At 39.1% G+C, this 20,134-nt stretch overlaps 1 protein-coding gene across 1 annotated transcript; it reads left to right on the forward strand.

Annotated features, from left to right (window-relative positions):
- Window positions 1-17,524: 17,524 nt before the first annotated feature.
- On the forward strand, window positions 17,525-17,881 carry LOC138362826 (cuticle protein 16.5-like). The gene has a single exon (XM_069321393.1). It carries the CDS (start codon window positions 17,525-17,527, stop codon window positions 17,879-17,881), a length of 357 nt encoding a protein of 118 aa, XP_069177494.1.
- Window positions 17,882-20,134: the final 2,253 nt, after the last annotated feature.

The raw sequence follows: 20,134 nt of genomic DNA on the forward strand, positions 1-20,134 counted from the left end.
ATTCAATCGCCATGTTCAATAGCATTTTCTTTTTCATCTATGAGAAAAAAAATGGTATTCGTCTTTTTTAGTTTTAGTAGAGATCTTTTACCTTTTTCTTGCTCTTTCTTTCTGGGGTTGAAGGGGAAATTGAAGTGCTTCTCTAATTAGATAACTTCCTTTGTAAAGATTATTGAAGAATTCTTCATGTTTTAAAAAGCATTTTAATGAAGATTAATAGGAGATGCTGGGAGATGGCGGGTGTAGGTGGTGGGGGGTGGTTGCTAGGGGTGATGGGGGGTAGGGGAATGGAAGGGAGGGGGTTGATGGTGTCTTGGGGGGAGGGGGAATTGGAGGGTAGTAGTGGAGATGGGAGGTTTCACGGTTATTTGGGGATTGGTAGTGGGTGATGATTGGAGGATATTGGTAAGGAACCAATATCCCCCAGGTGATGGGAACCCATACCCATCACCACCAGGTGATGGGAACCACCATTCCCATCACCTGGTGGTGATGGGAATGATGGTGGAACAAAATTAAAGCAGGTGTTGAGGTGGAAGATGGTGAGAATTTTGGTAGCAGTGGTGGTAAGGAAGGTTGTGGCAGAGGTAACGTTGGGGTGTAGAAGGGAAGGCATTTCCGACTATTTTGCGTCACAGAATAAATGGATGAGGAGAAAAGCACAGTAAATATTTTATCGCCTGTAGTTTACATGGCCCAAACGCGAGCCTAATGTAAGAGTCAACACGGGAGCTCTGCAACTTGTGGGACTCTAAAGGTTAAGAGAAAGAGAGATCAATACAAGCATTAAGTAAACTCCCGTAAACTCCTCACAGTCCTATAATGAACTATAATAAAGAGCAAATGTTAAACCAACAATATTTATATTGGAATTCAACTATACCATCATGAAAGGACCTCGCTACGGTCTTCGCTCCTTGAGAGGACCTCGCTACGGTCTTCGCTCCTTGAGAGGACCTCGCTACGGTCTTCGCTCCTTGAGAGGACCTCGCTACGGTCTTCGCTCCTTGAGAGGACCTCGCTACGGTCTTCGCTCCTTGAGAGGACCTCGCTACGGTCTTCGCTCCTTGAGAGGACCTCGCTATAGTCTTCGCTCCGTGAGAGGTCCTCGCTATAGTCTTCGCTCCGTGAGAGGTCCTCGCTATAGTCTTCGCTCCGTGAGAGGACCTCGCTATGGTCTTCGCTCCGTGAGAGGTCCTCGCTATGGTCTTCGCTCCGTGAGAGGTCCTCGCTATAGTCTTCGCTCCGTGAGAGGACCTCGCTATGGTCTTCGCTCCGTGAGAGGTCCTCGCTATGGTCTTCGCTCCGTGAGAGGTCCTCGCTATAGTCTTCGCTCCGTGAGAGGACCTCGCTATGGTCTTCGCTCCGTGAGAGGTCCTCGCTATGGTCTTCGCTCCGTGAGAGGTCCTCGCTATGGTCTTCGCTCCGTGAGAGGACCTCGCTTTGGCCTTCGCTAGCCTCCCCCGATGGCCTGCTAGTAATCAACCTTTCTCAGAGTGAGAGACCTAATGACCCTCTAGTCACAAACGGTCCAGGACCCGTTTGTTTGTCCTCCTGCACGAGACCTTCCCATTCACACCAGCGACAAGTGAGCTGTGTGCTTGGCAAAATTCTTCTCGTTCATGACAGCAACACTCACCACCACAGCCATCCACACTGCTCGCGACTCATCCCTCCATCTTCGAAGTGGAAGACGTTGCTGCATCTTAATATATCGTCTTCAACCCCCACCCCCCACTTCCATTCTTTAATACAATTATATTTTTGTAACAGGTACAACTGGGGTTACATATTTCATAGTGCTCGCGCGTATACGTAACTCTTACATTCAGAGCTCTTTCTCTGAATGTAAGAGTTAGGTAGAGAATGTAGGAGCTCTTTTCATTCATTTACATTCGGAAAGGAGGAAATGCTTCCAGCTTCCGGCAGATATATTCTCTTTGGGTTGCGGTACTAAGACCCTGGAATAGAAAACTCATTACACTTGGGCTGGACGGTAGAGCGACGGTCTCGCTTCTTGCAGGTCGGCGTTCAATCCCCGACCGTCCAAGTGGTTGGGCACCATTCCTCACCTCCCCCCTCTCGTCCCATCCCAAATCCTTATCCTGATCCCTTCCCAGTGCTATAAAAATCTTAATGATTTGGCGCTTTACCCTGATAGTTTCATTCCCCTCTGTTTTTCCAAATTACTCAGCCAACTCCTCCACTAAGAACTAATGTACCCCTTTACCCCGAACACCAAAGGGGGGTTTCTTGCACCTATAAGGACCAATCTTTAACAATATACTACGCTCACCTATTTCCTGGTTTTCTTAGTCCTCCAAAAACTATCATCCCCACCGCCTGCAGATTCACTGTGATGATAATAGGCACCGTACATTGTAGGTCCACATGTTTAGCCCAAAGCTATCTGCTTTCCATACTTCCAAGGCGTCACTATCTAAATACATTTGACTGCTATCGGGTCAGTCCAGCTGGGAATGTTTTATTCTGAAACAATTGTTTACAGGGAATAAGCATCATGGAGTAGAACTTTAACCCAGGAGCAAAGTACAAGCAAGAATATTTACATAATTTACAAATATAAATTAAATATGAAATTGTAAGCAACTTAGCTTAATATCAGCGGAGAGCCTCGAACTGCCCCTAAATTAATCATTGTGGACATAAATTTTTAATTCACTCTGATTGTATTCAACATCAATAATTCCCGAGGCTTTATACAAGATCATCTTCCACTGCATAAACATATATTTTCATCAAAACTTTAAATTACCCCCAAAAAATATTTGTTTTAATGCTCTTTCGGCTTGACCCATTTAATAAACCTGGGGTTATTATATTCCATGCTGAATCAACATTAATAAATCAACAACAATTGCATTTGCAACTTTCGTATTGCAACGGTTCACATATAAGGATAATAATAGTGATTAATCTTCAGCTTGGCAGGTCACAACGTTGTCCTAGTCTGTGACGAGAATACGGAGGATCAGACGCTATTCTCTCCATTATTGTCGAATCTCAGTATTGATTCAGAGTTGTGTAATGCTAGAGACCTTAGCTCTCCCACCAAATATTCTGGGTCTACTGTTAGATTGTAACTTTGTATATAATTATCTTGTCTCCTTGGAGACAGCTCAGTTCGTTTTAACATTTGTGTATTTTCATTTTTATTGACGATTGTGTATGGCAATGATATATATGTTGCACTCTACATATCCAAGGAAAACATGTAAGTGTGTTTGAAAAGTTGGTTTATAGGTTAACTCTTTGCAACTGCATTTTGCTTCTAAACTTTTCTTTGTACTAAATGAATCATGAACTAAGAGCAAATCATCTAGTTGCTTTTTTGTTTTGTGATTAGCTCGTGGTCATTCAACCTCTGGAGGGTTATTAAAGCCACCACAATGGCTCATTGACCAGCCAAATATATTTACGTTCTTAACATAGTCCAAGACAAAAGTCAATTCTCGGTATATTCACTAAGAAATGAAACACACTTTTATGGGTGTATATTCCCTGTGCATTCAAGCAAAGTCATAAAGAGTAAAATTAAAAAGAAATATACAATGTTTAAATAAATTCTGTGTTATTGGCTTTTATACATATGCAAATATACCCATAGGTACAAAGTGGGAAAGGCAAAAAAAAAAAAAGGGAGGCTAGCTCAGACTAATGTAAATAAAGAGATGACGGTGAAAGGAGAGATATACACATCGAAAACCAATAACACGAGAGATTCCAGATCAACGAGATGCTGAAAGCAATTTCGTCCGCAACACTACGAGTAAAAGATGCAATATCACAGAGAGAGAGAGAGAGAGAGAGAGAGAGAGAGAGAGAGAGAGAGAGAGAGAGAGAGAGAGAGAGAGAGAGAGAGAGAGAGAGAGAGAGAGAAATAGAGAGAGATAGGGGGGGAAAGGAAGGAAAGAGACAGAGAGAGCAGTGTGACCAAAGGACCATAGAGTTACAAAAAAAAGTGCCAAAGAACCGACACAGAGAGGTAGGAGGCAATCAGCAGAATCACATTTTCAGATAAAATTGGCCCTCGCAGATAAGCCTCGAAGTGGCAATCTGTTCTACTCTAAAACTGCCTTTCAATAATGGACAATTTTGTGGCATGGCTGAGTGACGTATGTTTGTTGATGTGCCGTAATACACGACTGAAAGTGCCATAATACACGACCGCGTCTGTATGAGAGTATACGGACGCGGACATAATATTTATGTCCGCGTCCGGATGTTTTTTTGACCTCTGAGTGTGCGTTAGCTGTTGGTCATTACTACAAGTTATTAGTGTTATTGGGGTCAGTGCAATACTGCTCTGTTCCTGATGACTTGTCAGCTTTGTTCAAACATTTTTTCCTATTTTTTTTTATAATTTCCAGAGATTTTGTACATAACTCGTCCTGGAGATTGTTTCTGTCACTCTATCTCCCTGTAGTAACTGTTCCAGTCCCTTTTTCTTTCATGTTTTTTCTCTGCTTTTCCAGTGTTCTTCCTCTCCTTGTTGTCCGCCTCCTGCTCTTTTCCTTCTCGTATCTTTTCCTTCTACTCTTGCTTCTTCTCTTTCTCCTGACAAATGAGACGTGCAGCAGAGCTCTCCTCCCACGATTACCTCCTTAGTATCACAATTACCTTCGTTTGGTGTTCCAGGAAGCAATCTCACCCTTAACTACACGTCCTCATGACGAACCTCAGGCGGAGAGCAATTGCGTTTATTATGTCTCTACCTCAACGGTCTGCTCTGACGGATAGCAATAGCGTCTCGTGACTCTACCCCCCGATAATGATGAGGCTTTTGGGTTAGTGATTGCCGGTCTACGCTGCAGGGGGATGGGGGTTGAGGTTGGAGAGGGATGTCGTTATCGCCATGTCGAAGAGCTCCGAGTTCTTCGTATATTTTGTAGAGCATGGGGGCAGGTTTCTCTCGCTGGGAGCTTGTCTCAAACTGCCGTGGGAGGTGATGCTGGGCGGTGGAGATAAAAGGGTGGCGGTTACATCCTTGGGGACAAGATGACGGCTTTTCCATGGGTTTAATATGACGATTTCCTTTCGGAAAAAATTATGTCTCTTTTTGAAACCGGTTGAAACTAGCCTTTCCCGCTGGCTAGTCATTCAAAATAATGTGGTCTAGGCAAAATTATTTCCTCGAGGTACTCCAAATTATTACCTTGATTCCAGAGTTGAAAGTTAAACTGATTGATTACTTAGAAGTGAGGAAGTTTCTATACTGACATTTAAGCAATGTTTCCCCAACTATACACCAAAATGTATTATTTTATTACAAGATTTATTTAAAATAAATTTAATGATTTTTATACCTGTAAAACGTATTGAAAGTTTAGCTAGCTTCGATTCTTCAACGACCAACCACTTGAATTTGACGGTAGAGCGACGGTCTCGCTTCATGCAGGTCAGCGTTCAATCCCCGACCGTCCAAGTGGTTGGGCACTATTCCTTCCCTCCGTCCCATCCCAAATCCTTATCCTGACCCCTTCTTGCAAGTGCTATATAGTCGAGATGGCTTGGCATCTTCTCTTGATAATTCCCTTCCCTTTGTATCTTCAACTTATTTCTTAATATCAACCATATATGTATTTCCAAAATAATAATTTAAGTTGCTATGAAACCAAGGAGATTAAGCGAGATTTACTCAATAACACAGCAAAGCGTACTAACCCTCGTGACAGATGACTCCGTTTAAGCCACTTATATGATATTCACATGAAAGATGCAAACGTAATGAGCTTTACATTAATGCTCTGCCAATAATGAGCGAGAGAAGCGCGACCTTTAATCCGCGTGATACTTTATTAAGACCAGACAAGTGTATTTTGATCAGGGGGGAATTACAGGCTTGGGTATAACAGCTCAAACATTAATTGTTATACTCACTGTATTTGTGATTATTATTTTCGTTCAGGATTATGGTTTTTATTATGTATTTTTTTTTAAGGATACGAGTTCACAGATAAAGAACAATTTGAAATGAACAGATGATCGGAGAGGATTTGGATAATCGGAACAGATTTGTAGAATAAAGAATTATCAGTTGTCTTTTTTGCGAATATTTGAATCCTGGGCCCACGTAAAGTCCATTTAATGCTGGTCCCAAGTGCCTTATATAAACTTGTTGGATGTCTTTGCGTGTATAATCTAAGTCTATTATATAACCATGACCTCAAATATGGTTCCTTGTCTAACCCCAGACTAACTTATAGAACCCTTGTTTCATATACGACCCAAGTCCGTTACTCTACCCCCTTGATTTGTATATCTTCAAACACTGTATATAGCCTCCGTGTAACCCCCTTTTGAATATGCAGCCTCAGAACAGAAGCCCCACCTCATAAACTCAGCAAAATAAGCTGACCAAACAACACACCAGAAGATGAGGAGACGACGACGTTTCGGTCCGTTTTGGACCATTATAAAAGTCAATTGTTCAGGACGGACCGAAACGTCGTTGTCTCCTTATCTTTGGTTACCATATCTTCAGCCACATTGTTGTGGCTCATCGTCTGCGTCTAAACAAAATAAAATTAGTAGCTCTTTTAGGCTCGAAGTGAACAAAGCTACGAAGAGAGATTGAAGTGACAAGACTTTCCCACACTGAAGAAGCAAAATCGATCAGGGAAACATGATAGCGTTATATATGATTCTTCGAGGGGCAGTGAGAGAGAGAAAAGAAAAGGAAGGAATGGTAAAAGTGACAAACAGCCATGAAATAAAGAGACAATGGATATGCCAGGAAGGTATAAGAAAATAACTTGTTCTGAGTGCACTTCCTAATGGAATGAATTATATTTTAATGGTTACTACAACTGCTGCTAAGTCCACACACCCTGCTTTAAATTTAAATATGAAAATAAATAGGAGAATGCGACCATTACACTAAACGTCTTATTAATGGATAATTTGAGATTAGGAGTTGACGGTCGACTATATAATAATATCTACATTAGTACATAAAACCTCATAATCAAAAAGCAAAAGACAAGATACACACTCAAATAATCCACTAAATTTAAGTCTTGCATAAAAAAATCCAGCTTTAAGCCCAATATTAATCATCACTGAAACTTTGATCCCCAAGATTTGTCATTTCCGGAACAAAACAAGTCATTTCTTGAGACTCGTATTGTCTGCAGAGTGCCAAAGTGAAGATCTCGCCCAGCACGTATCTAACGTCTTATAATTCGTTTTCATGTAATTCGTTTTCACGTAATCCACTTATTCTTTCATCACAAGAGCAAACATGTGTCTAAATTCGAAAGGAAACGTTCGATGACTTCATTGATAACGAGGGACAAGCAGGTGGGTGTAGAGCATTCAATTTCTGGTACTGAGCTTCACACACACACACACACACCCACACACACCCACACACACACATTCAACTAGAGGAACTAGGTGAATACACACACACACACACACACACATACTTTCTTCTCATTCTCTGTGAATGCCATACACTCACACACCTCATTATCGTTCTCTTTGAATATCTTTCAATCCACCATCAATAGGATCACTTGTTAGTTTACCTTTCTCATACTCATGAGCTGACAAAATGAGATGGGGGTTTTCTCACTTTCTCATGTGCTATTTTTGTAATGGTCACTTCTTCTCTTCTATCTCTGAGGAACTTTTCTTTTATTCTATTCTTATTCTGGGAAAACTTTGCTTTGTCTCTCTTCTCATTCTGGGAAACTTGTCCTTGTGCCTCTTATCACTCTGAAGAACGTTTATCTATTTTTCTTTTATCTATAGGACACTTTGCATCTTCGTACTCTTGTGCACTTTTCTCTACTTTTTTTCTCACACATTTATAATTAATTTAGTTTTTTTTCAGTATGTCTTCAAGTGTTCCTCATCCCTCATGACATTACTTTTTTGCATACTTGATTAAACTGACAGTCATCATCATCATCATCTCTCTCTCTCTCTCTCTTTCTCTCTCTCTCTATCTTTCTCTCTCTCTCTCTTGACGGAAGCTAATATAACAGTTACTTTCCAATATGTGTACACATTGCATCTGCAATGTGTACAAATATTGATCTACATTTAGGCACGCCAGATATTACATAATTCATTTTGCCATATTAATATTATCACTTGTAACATTATATCTGCTGGTTCTATTATTTTGACGCTGCGTCGATTTTTTTTTTGTTACGGTGTAATTATTAAGGCTTGAGGACCACTGGACCAGAATAGCGTCATTAGCAACTGCCTCCTAATTTAACGAAGCCTTTTTAGTGCTTTCAATTCGTCCCATTGACAAGGAAACCCTTACATGTTAGATAATATTTACAGATTTTTGTCTATATCTTCCCCTCTCATAATTACTAGTTTTTACTTAACTTTATAATTATGTTTATTTTTCACATTTCTTTTAATTAGTCTGACAGTAGTTTTCCAGAGATATACAAGGTAAAAAAGTAGGAAATGTATTCAATGTATTTCTCAATTTTAGAGCTTAAAAATTTATTTAAGTTCTGATATTCATTTTCTAAGTAATGATTGGGAGACTATGGATGAAGATCAAGCAAGACGATAAATGAAAGGTTGAGAGAAAATTATAGAGCTCCACACAGATATTTGCCGATTATTGGGAAATCTAATCTCCATGACAACGGTATAATTGAAAATCATACTAAACACAGAGTTTCCTCTATGATTGATGTCAGTGTTCACGACAAGATGTAGACAGGATGTCAGTCACTGATTTGGCTTCAACAGAAATCATTTTCTTCTTCCTGAATGTGAATCCTTCAGTAACACTCTTCCTCTAGGATAAAAAGATTTCTCCTACGTGACAGCTTGTTTAACTATTTCGTCAACTACAGAATATGTGCGAAATTTGCCAGACGATGAAGTCTCACTGAATGGATGGTATTCCTGTTACACACTTACTCTGAGGTATGTGTGTGTGTGTGTGTGTGTGTGTGTGTGTGTGTGTGTGTGTGTGTGTGTGTGTGTGTGTGTGTGTGTGTGTGTGTGTGTGTATTTACTCACCTAGTTGTGATTGCGGGGGTTGAGCTCTGGCTCTCAAATAGCCGAAGCTATCTGAACTGGCTCCGGCCATCACCTCCTTATGTGCAGTCACTGATGGTCGAGTGGATTAAGGCACCGTGACCACCAGTTGCAATGAGCTCCTGGAGATCTGGTTTCGAGTCACTTCTAGGGTGTGTAGTTTTCATTTGTATATATATATATATATATATATATATATATATATATATATATATATATATATATATATATATATATATATATATATATATATATATATATATATATATACCTACTGTATACCAAACTCAGGGAGCAAAATGAAAAAAATAACATGCAGATGCAAACGTTTTAACAGAGCATGCCTCCATATGTGCACTATTCAGCGGGGCGAATGGAGGAATTATTTCCAATTCACATGGAGATTTACCTTCCGCTCTTCTATCTATTTCGGGGTTATAGAAATGGAAAGAATGTAAGTCGATTGGCGCCAATGGGTTCAAGTAGAGCATGAAAGAGGCTTCCAGGAAAGGTATTGGAAACTCTCCTGCAAGTGAAGTTTAGCAGGATGAAGTCTGAAGTCTTGTGAAGTCTTTCGCCACAAGAAAAAAGCCCAGTGTCCCTCGGGAAACTATGAACACAGACGACGTCTTCCCAAGTTACGCAAGTATTGACGAACGCTCGAAAACTGTATATATATATATATATATATATATATATATATATATATATATATATATATATATATATATATATATATATATATATATATATATATATATATATTCAAGTAATACATACTGTTTATTCGTGCAAGAGACCATCAACAGTGTATAAATATTTATACATATTTTATTTATAATGTGTTTGTGAAAATAAAAAAATCACAAAATGCGTTAAACAAGGATTTAAAATGGATTTAACATGGATTTAACACGTTAAACGTGGGTGTACGTGGATTTCAAAGGGCCCACTCTCACGATTTGAGAAGCGTTAAATTTGAAGTGGTTAGTATTATTATTAACCAGATGCCTTCAAACAGAGATGATCCGCTAACCCTCTTATGTATGATAACTATAAAGCCTAAACATATATACGAGACAGCTTTGTTGGAAAGTTTGACTGCCTAAAAATAGGAAAAATAGGAAAATTTTGAAAAATTTGGAAATATATGAATTTCTGAACGTAGTCAGGGATGAATGCTTAATTCAATGATAAACGAAGCTTAATACTAAATATAATTTTCAAGAATGTTTTAAATTATGTATCATGTACCTCAAAAGTGTCTTTATTAGGAATTTATTGGCTCATCAAATGTATATATTATATCAAGTTCATCCAGTCACTATAGTTCCTCTACGTTCTTGAGGTGTGACGTTGTAAGACATGACCGAAGAGTTTTGTTACGGTGGTTTGTATTACAAACTTCAAATGTTATATTTGTTTTCTCCCATTCGATATATTCTGTCTATTTGCACGACGATGACAACTAAACTGTAACTAACATTGGCGCAATGGTAACACACTCACATCGCGCTTCACCAGCGATCTGGTCTGGATTCGGATCCTTGCCCGGAAGGATTGACTAGGCATCAATACTTAACTGAATTGAGTTATAGAAATGGAAGTTTCTGCAGTTACTTCCATTCTCATGTTTTCATACCCATTAATTCGTGTTCTGTCACCTCCACCAAAACTTTTGTGCCATATCACCTCAGCCAAAACGAGTATAAGTATGATGTATGTTAAGTGTAAACTAGTCTTTGAAAATGTAAGAAGCTTACGAAACGCGTTCAGGCGTCAGACCAAAAATAAAAATGTAAAGAATGAATTTAAGAAAAACGTAAGAACTATTGAGAAGATTCGTGTTAGAATTTTTAATCTTACCCTTTCGGTCATGTTCAACAGCATATGTTTACAAGAAAGACTGCTACCAAAATATACTAATGTATATATATATATATATATATATATATATATATATATATATATATATATATATATATATATATATATATATATATATATATATATATATATATATATATATATAGATATATAGATATATAGATATATTAACCAGCTTAATTTAAAATGTAATTTACGCAGCGAAATACTTGTAAAGTAACTATTACATACACTAACTATAATTTCAGTGCCATATCCTAGTTGTTGTATAATTCTCCATTCATGCAATAAAACACATATTTTATTTAATGAATGCTATTAATATATAACTGATACTGAACTTACAAAAGGTTCGTAAATCCGACTAGTAAAGAGTCACACGCTCATTACAGAGGTGCAAATGACCTCTTTTGACTCGAAGCGGAACTGTAATCCTGTTCAATAATATAATACACTGAAAAGTTATGATTGGCAACTCCCTATACTAAACCAATTTAGTCTTGACAATACTTCATTTAAATTTCAATTACAATGAAAATTGCAAGAGCTATATGTAATTAAAAAATATCGCATTTCCTTATATCAGTGATAATTTGAGTGTCACTTCCCGTTAGGAATAAAATATAAAAATAAACTAACCTCACGTTGCTAAATTCATTGTAGATTTAATGCTTTATTTGGATATTTCTGTCGGTATTTCAAGTTTGGCTCTGATAGACACATAGTGATGGGAGAGATAGGAATTGCAATTTAATGTGTAACAAAAGTATTGGCTGAGAATCTCTAGTGCTTGTATTCTTGTACATCACTTTTCCTATCTCTCTCTCTCTCTCTCTCTCTCTCTCTCTCTCTCTCTCTCTCTCTCTCTCTCTCTCTCTCTCTCTCTCTCTCTCTCTCTTGCTTACTCAATTTATTTAGCGTTGTCTATGACTGTCTTCGTTTTTGTAGACTCTGATGTGGAGGGTTAGCTTTTGTGAAGGAAGCCATTAATGTCCAGAATGGGAAGGAGGCTGTCAATGACAAAGAATGGAAGGAGGATTCCATCACTTAATTTGAATGTAAAGCATTTCTTGCTTCAGGGTGCTTGCCTGTCAACCTGTCCTGATTCTGCAATAATATCGTGAGTATATTGAGCATATTCAGTCTTCATCGTATGCTAGTTGAACAAGGCAGTAAAAATAAACCAGTTTTGCTAATATAAAAAAATGAATGACCGATATGTGTCACGTTTGGGAATGTAACCAAAGATCTCTGTCTCGTGAGAGATGACAACCACGTCACGTGATAACGGCAAACAAGTCTACAAATCTGATAACAATATTAAAGACCGAATTGTGGAGTCGTAAATCTCATCAGTTTCGAATTTTAGCCTGCGCGAAGGTCAATTTAATTCCAATACGATTATTCGCACGACGGTAAATAGGATTTACTGAACCCCACGTTGTGAGGTGTGGGGGGCCCGCCCGTGGCTTTTACAATCAGCTTAAATCTGGTCGAATTCTCACTTACTCACAATCGGGTATTTCCATCTAAGGAGGACCTGGGATTGTATGCAAGTGGAGCTGCTGCTAAGTTGTGGCACAGTGATCTAGTATTGGGATATTTTAAAGGAGTACATGTAATGGAATGTTATGATACAGCTGAAGCTGGGTACAAGGGGAGGAAAATTTTGGGTACCTGTCAGTAAAACTTGATTTTTTTAAAGGTTTTGGATTATTCGAGCTTCTGTTTGATGCAAGAATATATCCATTTGGAGTCACGGTAGGAATGCTATATATCTATGTCCGTCTCTCTCTCTCTCTCTCTCTCTCTCTCTCTTTCTCTCTCTCTCTCTCTCTCTCTCTCTCTCTCTCTCTCTCTCTCTCTCTCTCTAGCACCGAAACCCAGCAAGAACACATGATCAGCCTTATTCTCACAGTAATTAGAATCCTCCACTACCTACTGATGTAGTAGCACTCTCCCTCACTCCGTTCCTGACTCCCCCCCCCCTCTCCCGCCTTTCTCCCCCTCCCCCCCCTCTCTCTCTCTCTCATTATTACATCTTACAGTCGTTTATCCTCATTATTCTACTTCCTTCCCACACTTCTCCTCGTTGTTGTAACTTGAAGAACTATGTGGGGTAGCAACAACTTAAAGGAGAATTTGGCAATATTTATTCTTAACTAAAGTTGGATATACTCACAAAATGAGCATAAATATGACCATAAACATCTTTGAGTTAAATTGGATAAATTCATCGGGTTTATCCAATTTAATCCAAACTGTTAACTCGAAACATGTTACTCAGTGCTGTCAGCAATAGGTAAGCACGTTATCTTGAGGTTATCTTGAGATGATTTCGGGGCTTTAGTGTCCCCGCGGGCCGGTCCTCGATCAGGCCTCCATCCCCAGGAAGCAGTCCGTGACAGCTGACTAACACCCAGGTACCTATTTTACTGCTAGGTAACAGGGGCATAGGGTGAAAGAAACTCTGGTCATTGTTTCTCGCCGGCGTCTGGGATCGAACCCAGGACCACAGGATCACAAGTCCAGCGTGTTGTCCGTTCGGCCGACCGGCTCCCTATTCGTACTCCCTACGTTCAGTAAAAATATGAGAGAGAGAGGGAGAGGTAACATTTCGCTCACTTTGGGCACCAGGAGCCTTGTATTCGTCGTACACCTCCCGGAGAGTAGGTGGAGACAGTCCGGAGAGCGTCCGATTCCCACGTCGACCGAGGACGGATGTTCGAGCCCCCTAGTGCCCAAAAATTTGATTCATTGCCATTGAAAATAAATCCTGATTTATCCCTTCAATTACAAATATTCTCTGTCGTTGCTTGGAAACATTGGAGACATTAAAACAGACACTCGAGACATTTATAATAATCTTCTCAATATCCTCAGCGTTTATCAACACCCAAGAAACCTAATTTAAGCCATGCCCGGCACACACACACACACAGCCACATGAAAGCAATATCCCCCCTGTCATATTTGCCACAAGGTGCTTTCATCGCAGGCCAGACAAGGTCACGCAATATTGAACCCTCCGGCCTGGCGTTGGCTGTCAAGAGGTCGGGGCCCTTATCTCAGAAGCACCCGGTGAGCGAGCTGAATTAATGTTCAAAGATCCTTTCGGGCAGAGACGAGAGAAGCAATCGACTTGACTAGCTAGAGGGAAATGCGTCATGTATCAAAGCCAATCACTAAGATATTAAGTACCGCTATATAGCGACTATAATGCAAAGTTATAATGAACTAAGCTGAGCAACGCCCGGTTGATAGGCTGGAGTGATTAGAGTTAAACATTGGTATATTAACTACGCATATTGTGTTGCTTGGAAAACCAGTATCTGTGTATGTTGGATGACAGCAAGTGAAGTGACTGTCATCCAACACAAAATATGTAAACAATGTAATATGCACGTGGTCTCTTTAGAGAACAGACGTAGCCTAAAGGAAGTTATGGAACATTTTCCTCAACAGCTCTTGGTGAATTAGCCAGTGCAATAACTGGGGCAGGAGTCGAGGCTTGAGGTCCGCAAAGCAACATAAGGAAACGTGGATTATTCAGAGGAATATTTAGCATGAAACAATACCGAAAACAGACCCGTCCCCCCCTGGAAAAAAGGAGCCCCATGCGGCAGCTTGCCGGGACAAGAATTGTACTACGGGCAGAATGGAAGGCTTAGTAAAATTTTGATAGGAAAATGTTTGCAGTAAAGAATAGGCAGCCACGAGTCTTTGTAATGTGGGGAATCTCTCCTGACGCTTTAGCCCAGAAAATGCCACATCTAAGGAATGTATATATCGTCTGTGACTGTCATTAAAGAAAGAACACAGATGCACTTAGATCCAGCCCATCATGCTATCTTGAAACCGTTATTCAATGACCTTCAGTACTAGAAATAACATTTCCTCGAAAGGCAATGAGTAAAGGGTAACATGATTGAATTAAACAAATGGATGAAAGAGTATAAACGAACAAGCCATAGCCGCCTCCCACAATATTACCACAGTGTATCTCAAGTCAACTCCAGTTAAGAATTCATCAGCGACAAAGATGAGTTAGAAAATAATTGCCCATATATAACATTCACTAAATGACAAGCTCATTGTATATATAATTTTGTATATAAAAACACTTTTATATTTAAAAGCCAATCAAGTTACACACTTACATCCGGGCACCCTGGCATAGGTCTAAATCAGTAGGTCTACGTGGAACTCTGCCCATAACGACGTTTCTCATTCACAATCCTCCTCACACACTTTCAAAACCACGCAGCCTAGGCGACCACCAGCATCCCACATATACAAAATCTCATATATATATCTCAAAATACATATTCAAAAATATCGCAGCAAATATTCATCCACATTTGATCTAACTTGAACTAAAAGTTTCCTTGGGGGTGTCTCACGTGCTATAAAGGTGAAGGTACGACTTAAAAAGCAGGAAAAATGGGCGTTATGTTGTTCATACCACAAGATACTGACCTCCTTTACGTCATACACCCCCCAGGAAGCACCCCGTAGCAGCTGTCTAACTCCCAGGTACCTATTAGATAAACAGGGCATCAGGGTGAAAGGAACTCTCCCCATTTGTTTCCGCCTCTGCCGGGGATCGAACCCGGATCCTCAGGACTACGAATACCGAGCCTTTTCTACTCAGCTGTCAAGCCCTTTGCTTGAAAAATGCTTGAAAAACATACACGGTTTATTAAGTCTCGCGAACTGCGTGATTTACTCTGTTTTTATTACAAAAATAGATTTGTAAACAAACTTGCACTCTGCTTTCTTTGTAAATAACTTCGGTGAAGGTCGTTTTATTTCCTTCATAAGCGATGTGGTCTTGCAAACACTCACGTATTCCTAAATTCTTACATTTAAAGAATTTAAATGAATGAAATTTATTCATTTAAATGAATTTAAATGAATGTAGACACAAGTGTATCTTACATTCATACACTCCTGTCTACACTCAAGTACTTCATGCACTCTGATATTGTCTGACTATGAAAACAATAGCTGTAAATGCTTTCACTGTTATTTATATATATATATATATATATATATATATATATATATATATATATATATATATATATATATATATATCTACCCCATTACAATTAACATTGTTACTTATTGCTATATTAGCTGCATTGCAATTGATACTAATAACATAATTCTCATTCAATGATTATTATTATTATGCCTCGTCTCCCTGACCCAGGTCCCGGGGCGGCCATTCTCCCTACCCAGTCTCTCCACCACGAAAATAATGCATACACAAAATAAGCTTTCTGAAAATTTCCAAGCATACTTGCGCCTCACACTGGTTCTTCCCCCTTCATATTCGTTCCAAAACTCTTCTTGCTGGAATCTATTTTCGGAAAGAAAATTTTTGCTTTAAACACATACAAAAAAAAAGACAAATTATTTCTTCATCTTTTTATTGCTCTAAAACACGTTTTTGAGTTCTGTTTATTCGTGTGCTGGACACTCGGAATTTAAATAAAGTTTTCTTTCGTATTCGTGCAAATATTTCGCAAAAGGATTTGAAATTTTACACACTGGGGAGCTTAGAGTAATGCTTTTAAACCCCCCTCGAAAAAATAGACGAAAATATGAAGTCCTGAAGTGCATTTTTTTCAAGGTATTTTCTGTTGTTTCTGGAGTACATTTGTATGCTGCAGGAGAAGACGAGAATAGCCACAGGAGGGCAAGTATTGTGGAACTGAACAACCTGTGAAGCTGAGTCTATTGAGTCCCACGGGTCGTAATGTTCGCCCACACATCAATGATGCAGTAATGACAGTTCGAAACTATGCATTCTTTTTCCAATAGGAAAACAAAACAGGGAGAGAGAGAGAGAGAGAGAGAGAGAGAGAGAGAGAGAGAGAGAGAGAGAGAGAGAGAGAGAGAGAGAGAGAGAGAGAGAGAGAGAGACAGACAGACAGACAGACAGACACAGCTGTAGCACACATAAAAGCCATTCTGTAATATTTTGTAGCTGCATATCCATGCCAATTAGGACTTTGGTCCTATGATACAATGTGGAATATGTTTAAATTTACGCTCTGTTCCACTGAATCAAATTAGCGGCAGTTCGTTGTTCGAGAACAGTTTGAATGCGATGATAAACTGATAAGCGTTTTATTATCGATGGAAGAGATTTACTCAGTCATTTGTTTGAATAATTGGCTGTTAATTTATTTGTCGGGTGAAGAATTGTTCAATATTTATACCGTAAGGCAATTTTCATTTATTTTGTTCTGCTTCAATAATTGCTAGTTTCAGTTTGCTATTTGATATTGAGAAATATTCGATTTTTTTTTTACATCTTCTATTTCAATACCACCTCTTAGATGCATTTGGTTCGATTAAATTTTGAAGGTGAATGCAATTTTTAAAATCAAAAAAATAAACAGCTGGAAAAAACCCACTTGTGATTTACTAATAATAAATAATGATTTACTAATTTAATTACTCGCCTATTCACTAGTTAAATTACCAAGCTTTTCATCTTCCACTCCACATACTGAAGTAATAAGCTTTTTACCTCTTACATGTTCATGTTCTAAGCTTGGCCCCTTACACAAGCTTCATGGCCCCTTACACAAGCTTCATGGCCCCTTACACAAGCTTCATGGCCCCTTACACAAGCTTCATGGCCCCTTACACAAGCTTCATGGCCCCTTACACAAGCTTCATGGCCCCTTACACAAGCTTCATGGCCCCTTACACACGCTTCATGGCCCCTTACACAAGCTTCATGGCCCCTTACACAAGCTTCATGGCCCCTTACACAAGCTTCATGGCCCCTTACACAAGCTTCATGGCCCCTTACACAAGCTTCATGGCCCCTTACACACGCTTCATGGCCCCTTACACAAACTTCAAAAGGAACATAAAACACGGTAAAGCCCCGTCGCCTTTAGCCAGACATAAGTCATTGTTTTAATATATTTTTAGTACCACAAAGTAAGATTTTCATCTCTCTTTCTCTCTCTCTCTCTGATCTTATACTTACAAATTGCTCACAAAAATCAAATGAGAAAAACATTTGTGACCGAGCATTACATTCACAAATTAGTAATGTAACTTTCTAGCAACAATATTTTATTAATAGAACCAGTCGTGGTAAGTTTAGTAACAAATGAATTACTTCAGAGAGAGGAGCACACTAGTGAGTAATTGATCCAGTGTGTTGCCCAGGAGGAGTAAGATCTGATTCACCCATCCCAGTCTGATTGTCCTCCTCTCCCACCTCTTTCATACTTCTTGTCTTCTCTTCCCCCTTTCCCCTTCCCTTTCCCATTTTTCTTGCCTTTACTTCTCACTTCCTCTCTCATTCTACTTGTCTTACCTCCCTCCCTCCCTCTCTCTCTCTCTCTTTCTCTTTAGTCTTTCACGTCCCCTCACTTCACGCCTTCCTCTCTACCTCCTTTATCGCCACACTACCGATTTGTGATTGTCAGTGTTATGGTCAGTATATAAGCAATTGACGATCACGAAACACTGAGCACAGTTACAGCCCCGCTCCTGTGCCAGGCAAGTCCACTACGGGCTCACCATAGCCCGTGCTACTTGGAAATTTGTTCCAGTAGCTGAATCTTAAACAACAGCAAACAACAGGAAACACTGATCATTGGTATGCGGAAACCCCACAGAGAAATGGGAAGTGATGTGAACGTTTCGGCTGGTTAGTGCCCCTGTCAGCAACAGACTGACAAAGTCTTTTGCTGATAAAGGCTTAAACCAACCGAAACGTTGATATCCCTTCCTATTTCTCTGTGGGTTTTCCGCATATATATATATATATATATATATATATATATATATATATATATATATATATATATATATATATATATATATATATATATATATATATATATTAAGGGTGACTGAGGAAAGTTAATACCGGCGTACGAGCTCTTAAGACCGTCGAACAAACGCTGAGGTCAGATCCCATTAAACTAAACTCAGCCACTCTTCCTTAAAGAAGGAAAATACTTTTCCTCGGCGTATTTTCTCGACGTTGTTTAGTGTAAATACAAAGGAAATGAGCTTGTCTCATAAAGTGAGAATAAACTAAGAACTATAATTACTTAAAAGTGTGAGATGTTGAATGGGTTTAAATGTCGGGAAGAAAATGCAATATATATATATATATATATATATATATATATATATATATATATATATATATATATATATATATATATATATATATATATATATATATATATATATCGTCCTTTTGAATATAACATGGAAATAGACCTCTCCCAAAACCAGGTAGTATACTAAATCATGAGAACAAATCGAATAATTAAAACTCCGCTTATCCACAAAAATATAAAATACACGTAGTGTAATACTCACATGAAATTGTAATATCATTTCTGCCGCATTAGCATGTGCATTTTTGATTCGTGCTACTAAGTGGCGCGAAATGGGCGTGCACACGCAATATTCGCAACTAATTCCTGTGTGATCAATAACGCGATCCGTCGATTTCGGTCAAAGTGGGAGGCTGATTGTGGCTCCATTTCATCTGGTATTTATTTTTCCCGTAGGAAGTGTATGTTATACTTCGGGGCTTTTGTATAGTGTTTTTGTTTCATTCTGTGTGTGTGTGAGAGAGAGAGAGAGAGAGAGAGAGAGAGAGAGAGAGAGAGAGAGAGAGAGAGAGAGAGAGAGAGAGAGAGAGAGAGAGAGAGACAGACAGAGAGAAAATGAAAAGTAATGAAAGCACTATTTCTACTAAGCAAAAAAACTGGGCGTTTAAATTAACACAGCAGACACAGTCGGTGGCATGCACGAAAAAAAAACCATTCTCAGTAAAAGAAGTTTTTGCACATATCTGCACGTAGCCAAGAGCCCCACGCACAAACCTCGTGAGATATTCACAAGCTGGGGTAAAAACCCACGAGAGGAATACAAACGTTCAGACAAACACTCAACCACACTCGCACAACCAAACCCAATGCACATGCTATTTACACCACCCATCCCACCTCCATCACACAAACACACACATTGAGACCTCACTATATTCACGCATACAAATACATACCTTTTCAAATATACACAGTGATAAACACTAGAGTTCTTACTGATATAGGTTTTGGAGACCATTCAACCTTACTTTCATATTTGCAGGCTCGGCTTGACCCGTGCTTGCATTAGGAATTGATGAACCAAAAAT

The sequence above is a fragment of the Procambarus clarkii genome, chromosome 9 (assembly GCF_040958095.1).
Source record: "Procambarus clarkii isolate CNS0578487 chromosome 9, FALCON_Pclarkii_2.0, whole genome shotgun sequence".
NCBI classification, from domain to species: Eukaryota; Metazoa; Arthropoda; class Malacostraca; order Decapoda; family Cambaridae; genus Procambarus; species Procambarus clarkii.

Coding starts and splice junctions, on each gene's coding strand:
- LOC138362826 (XM_069321393.1), top strand. CDS start 17,525: ATGGCCCCTTACACAAGCTTCATGGCCCCTTACACAAGCTTCATGGCC.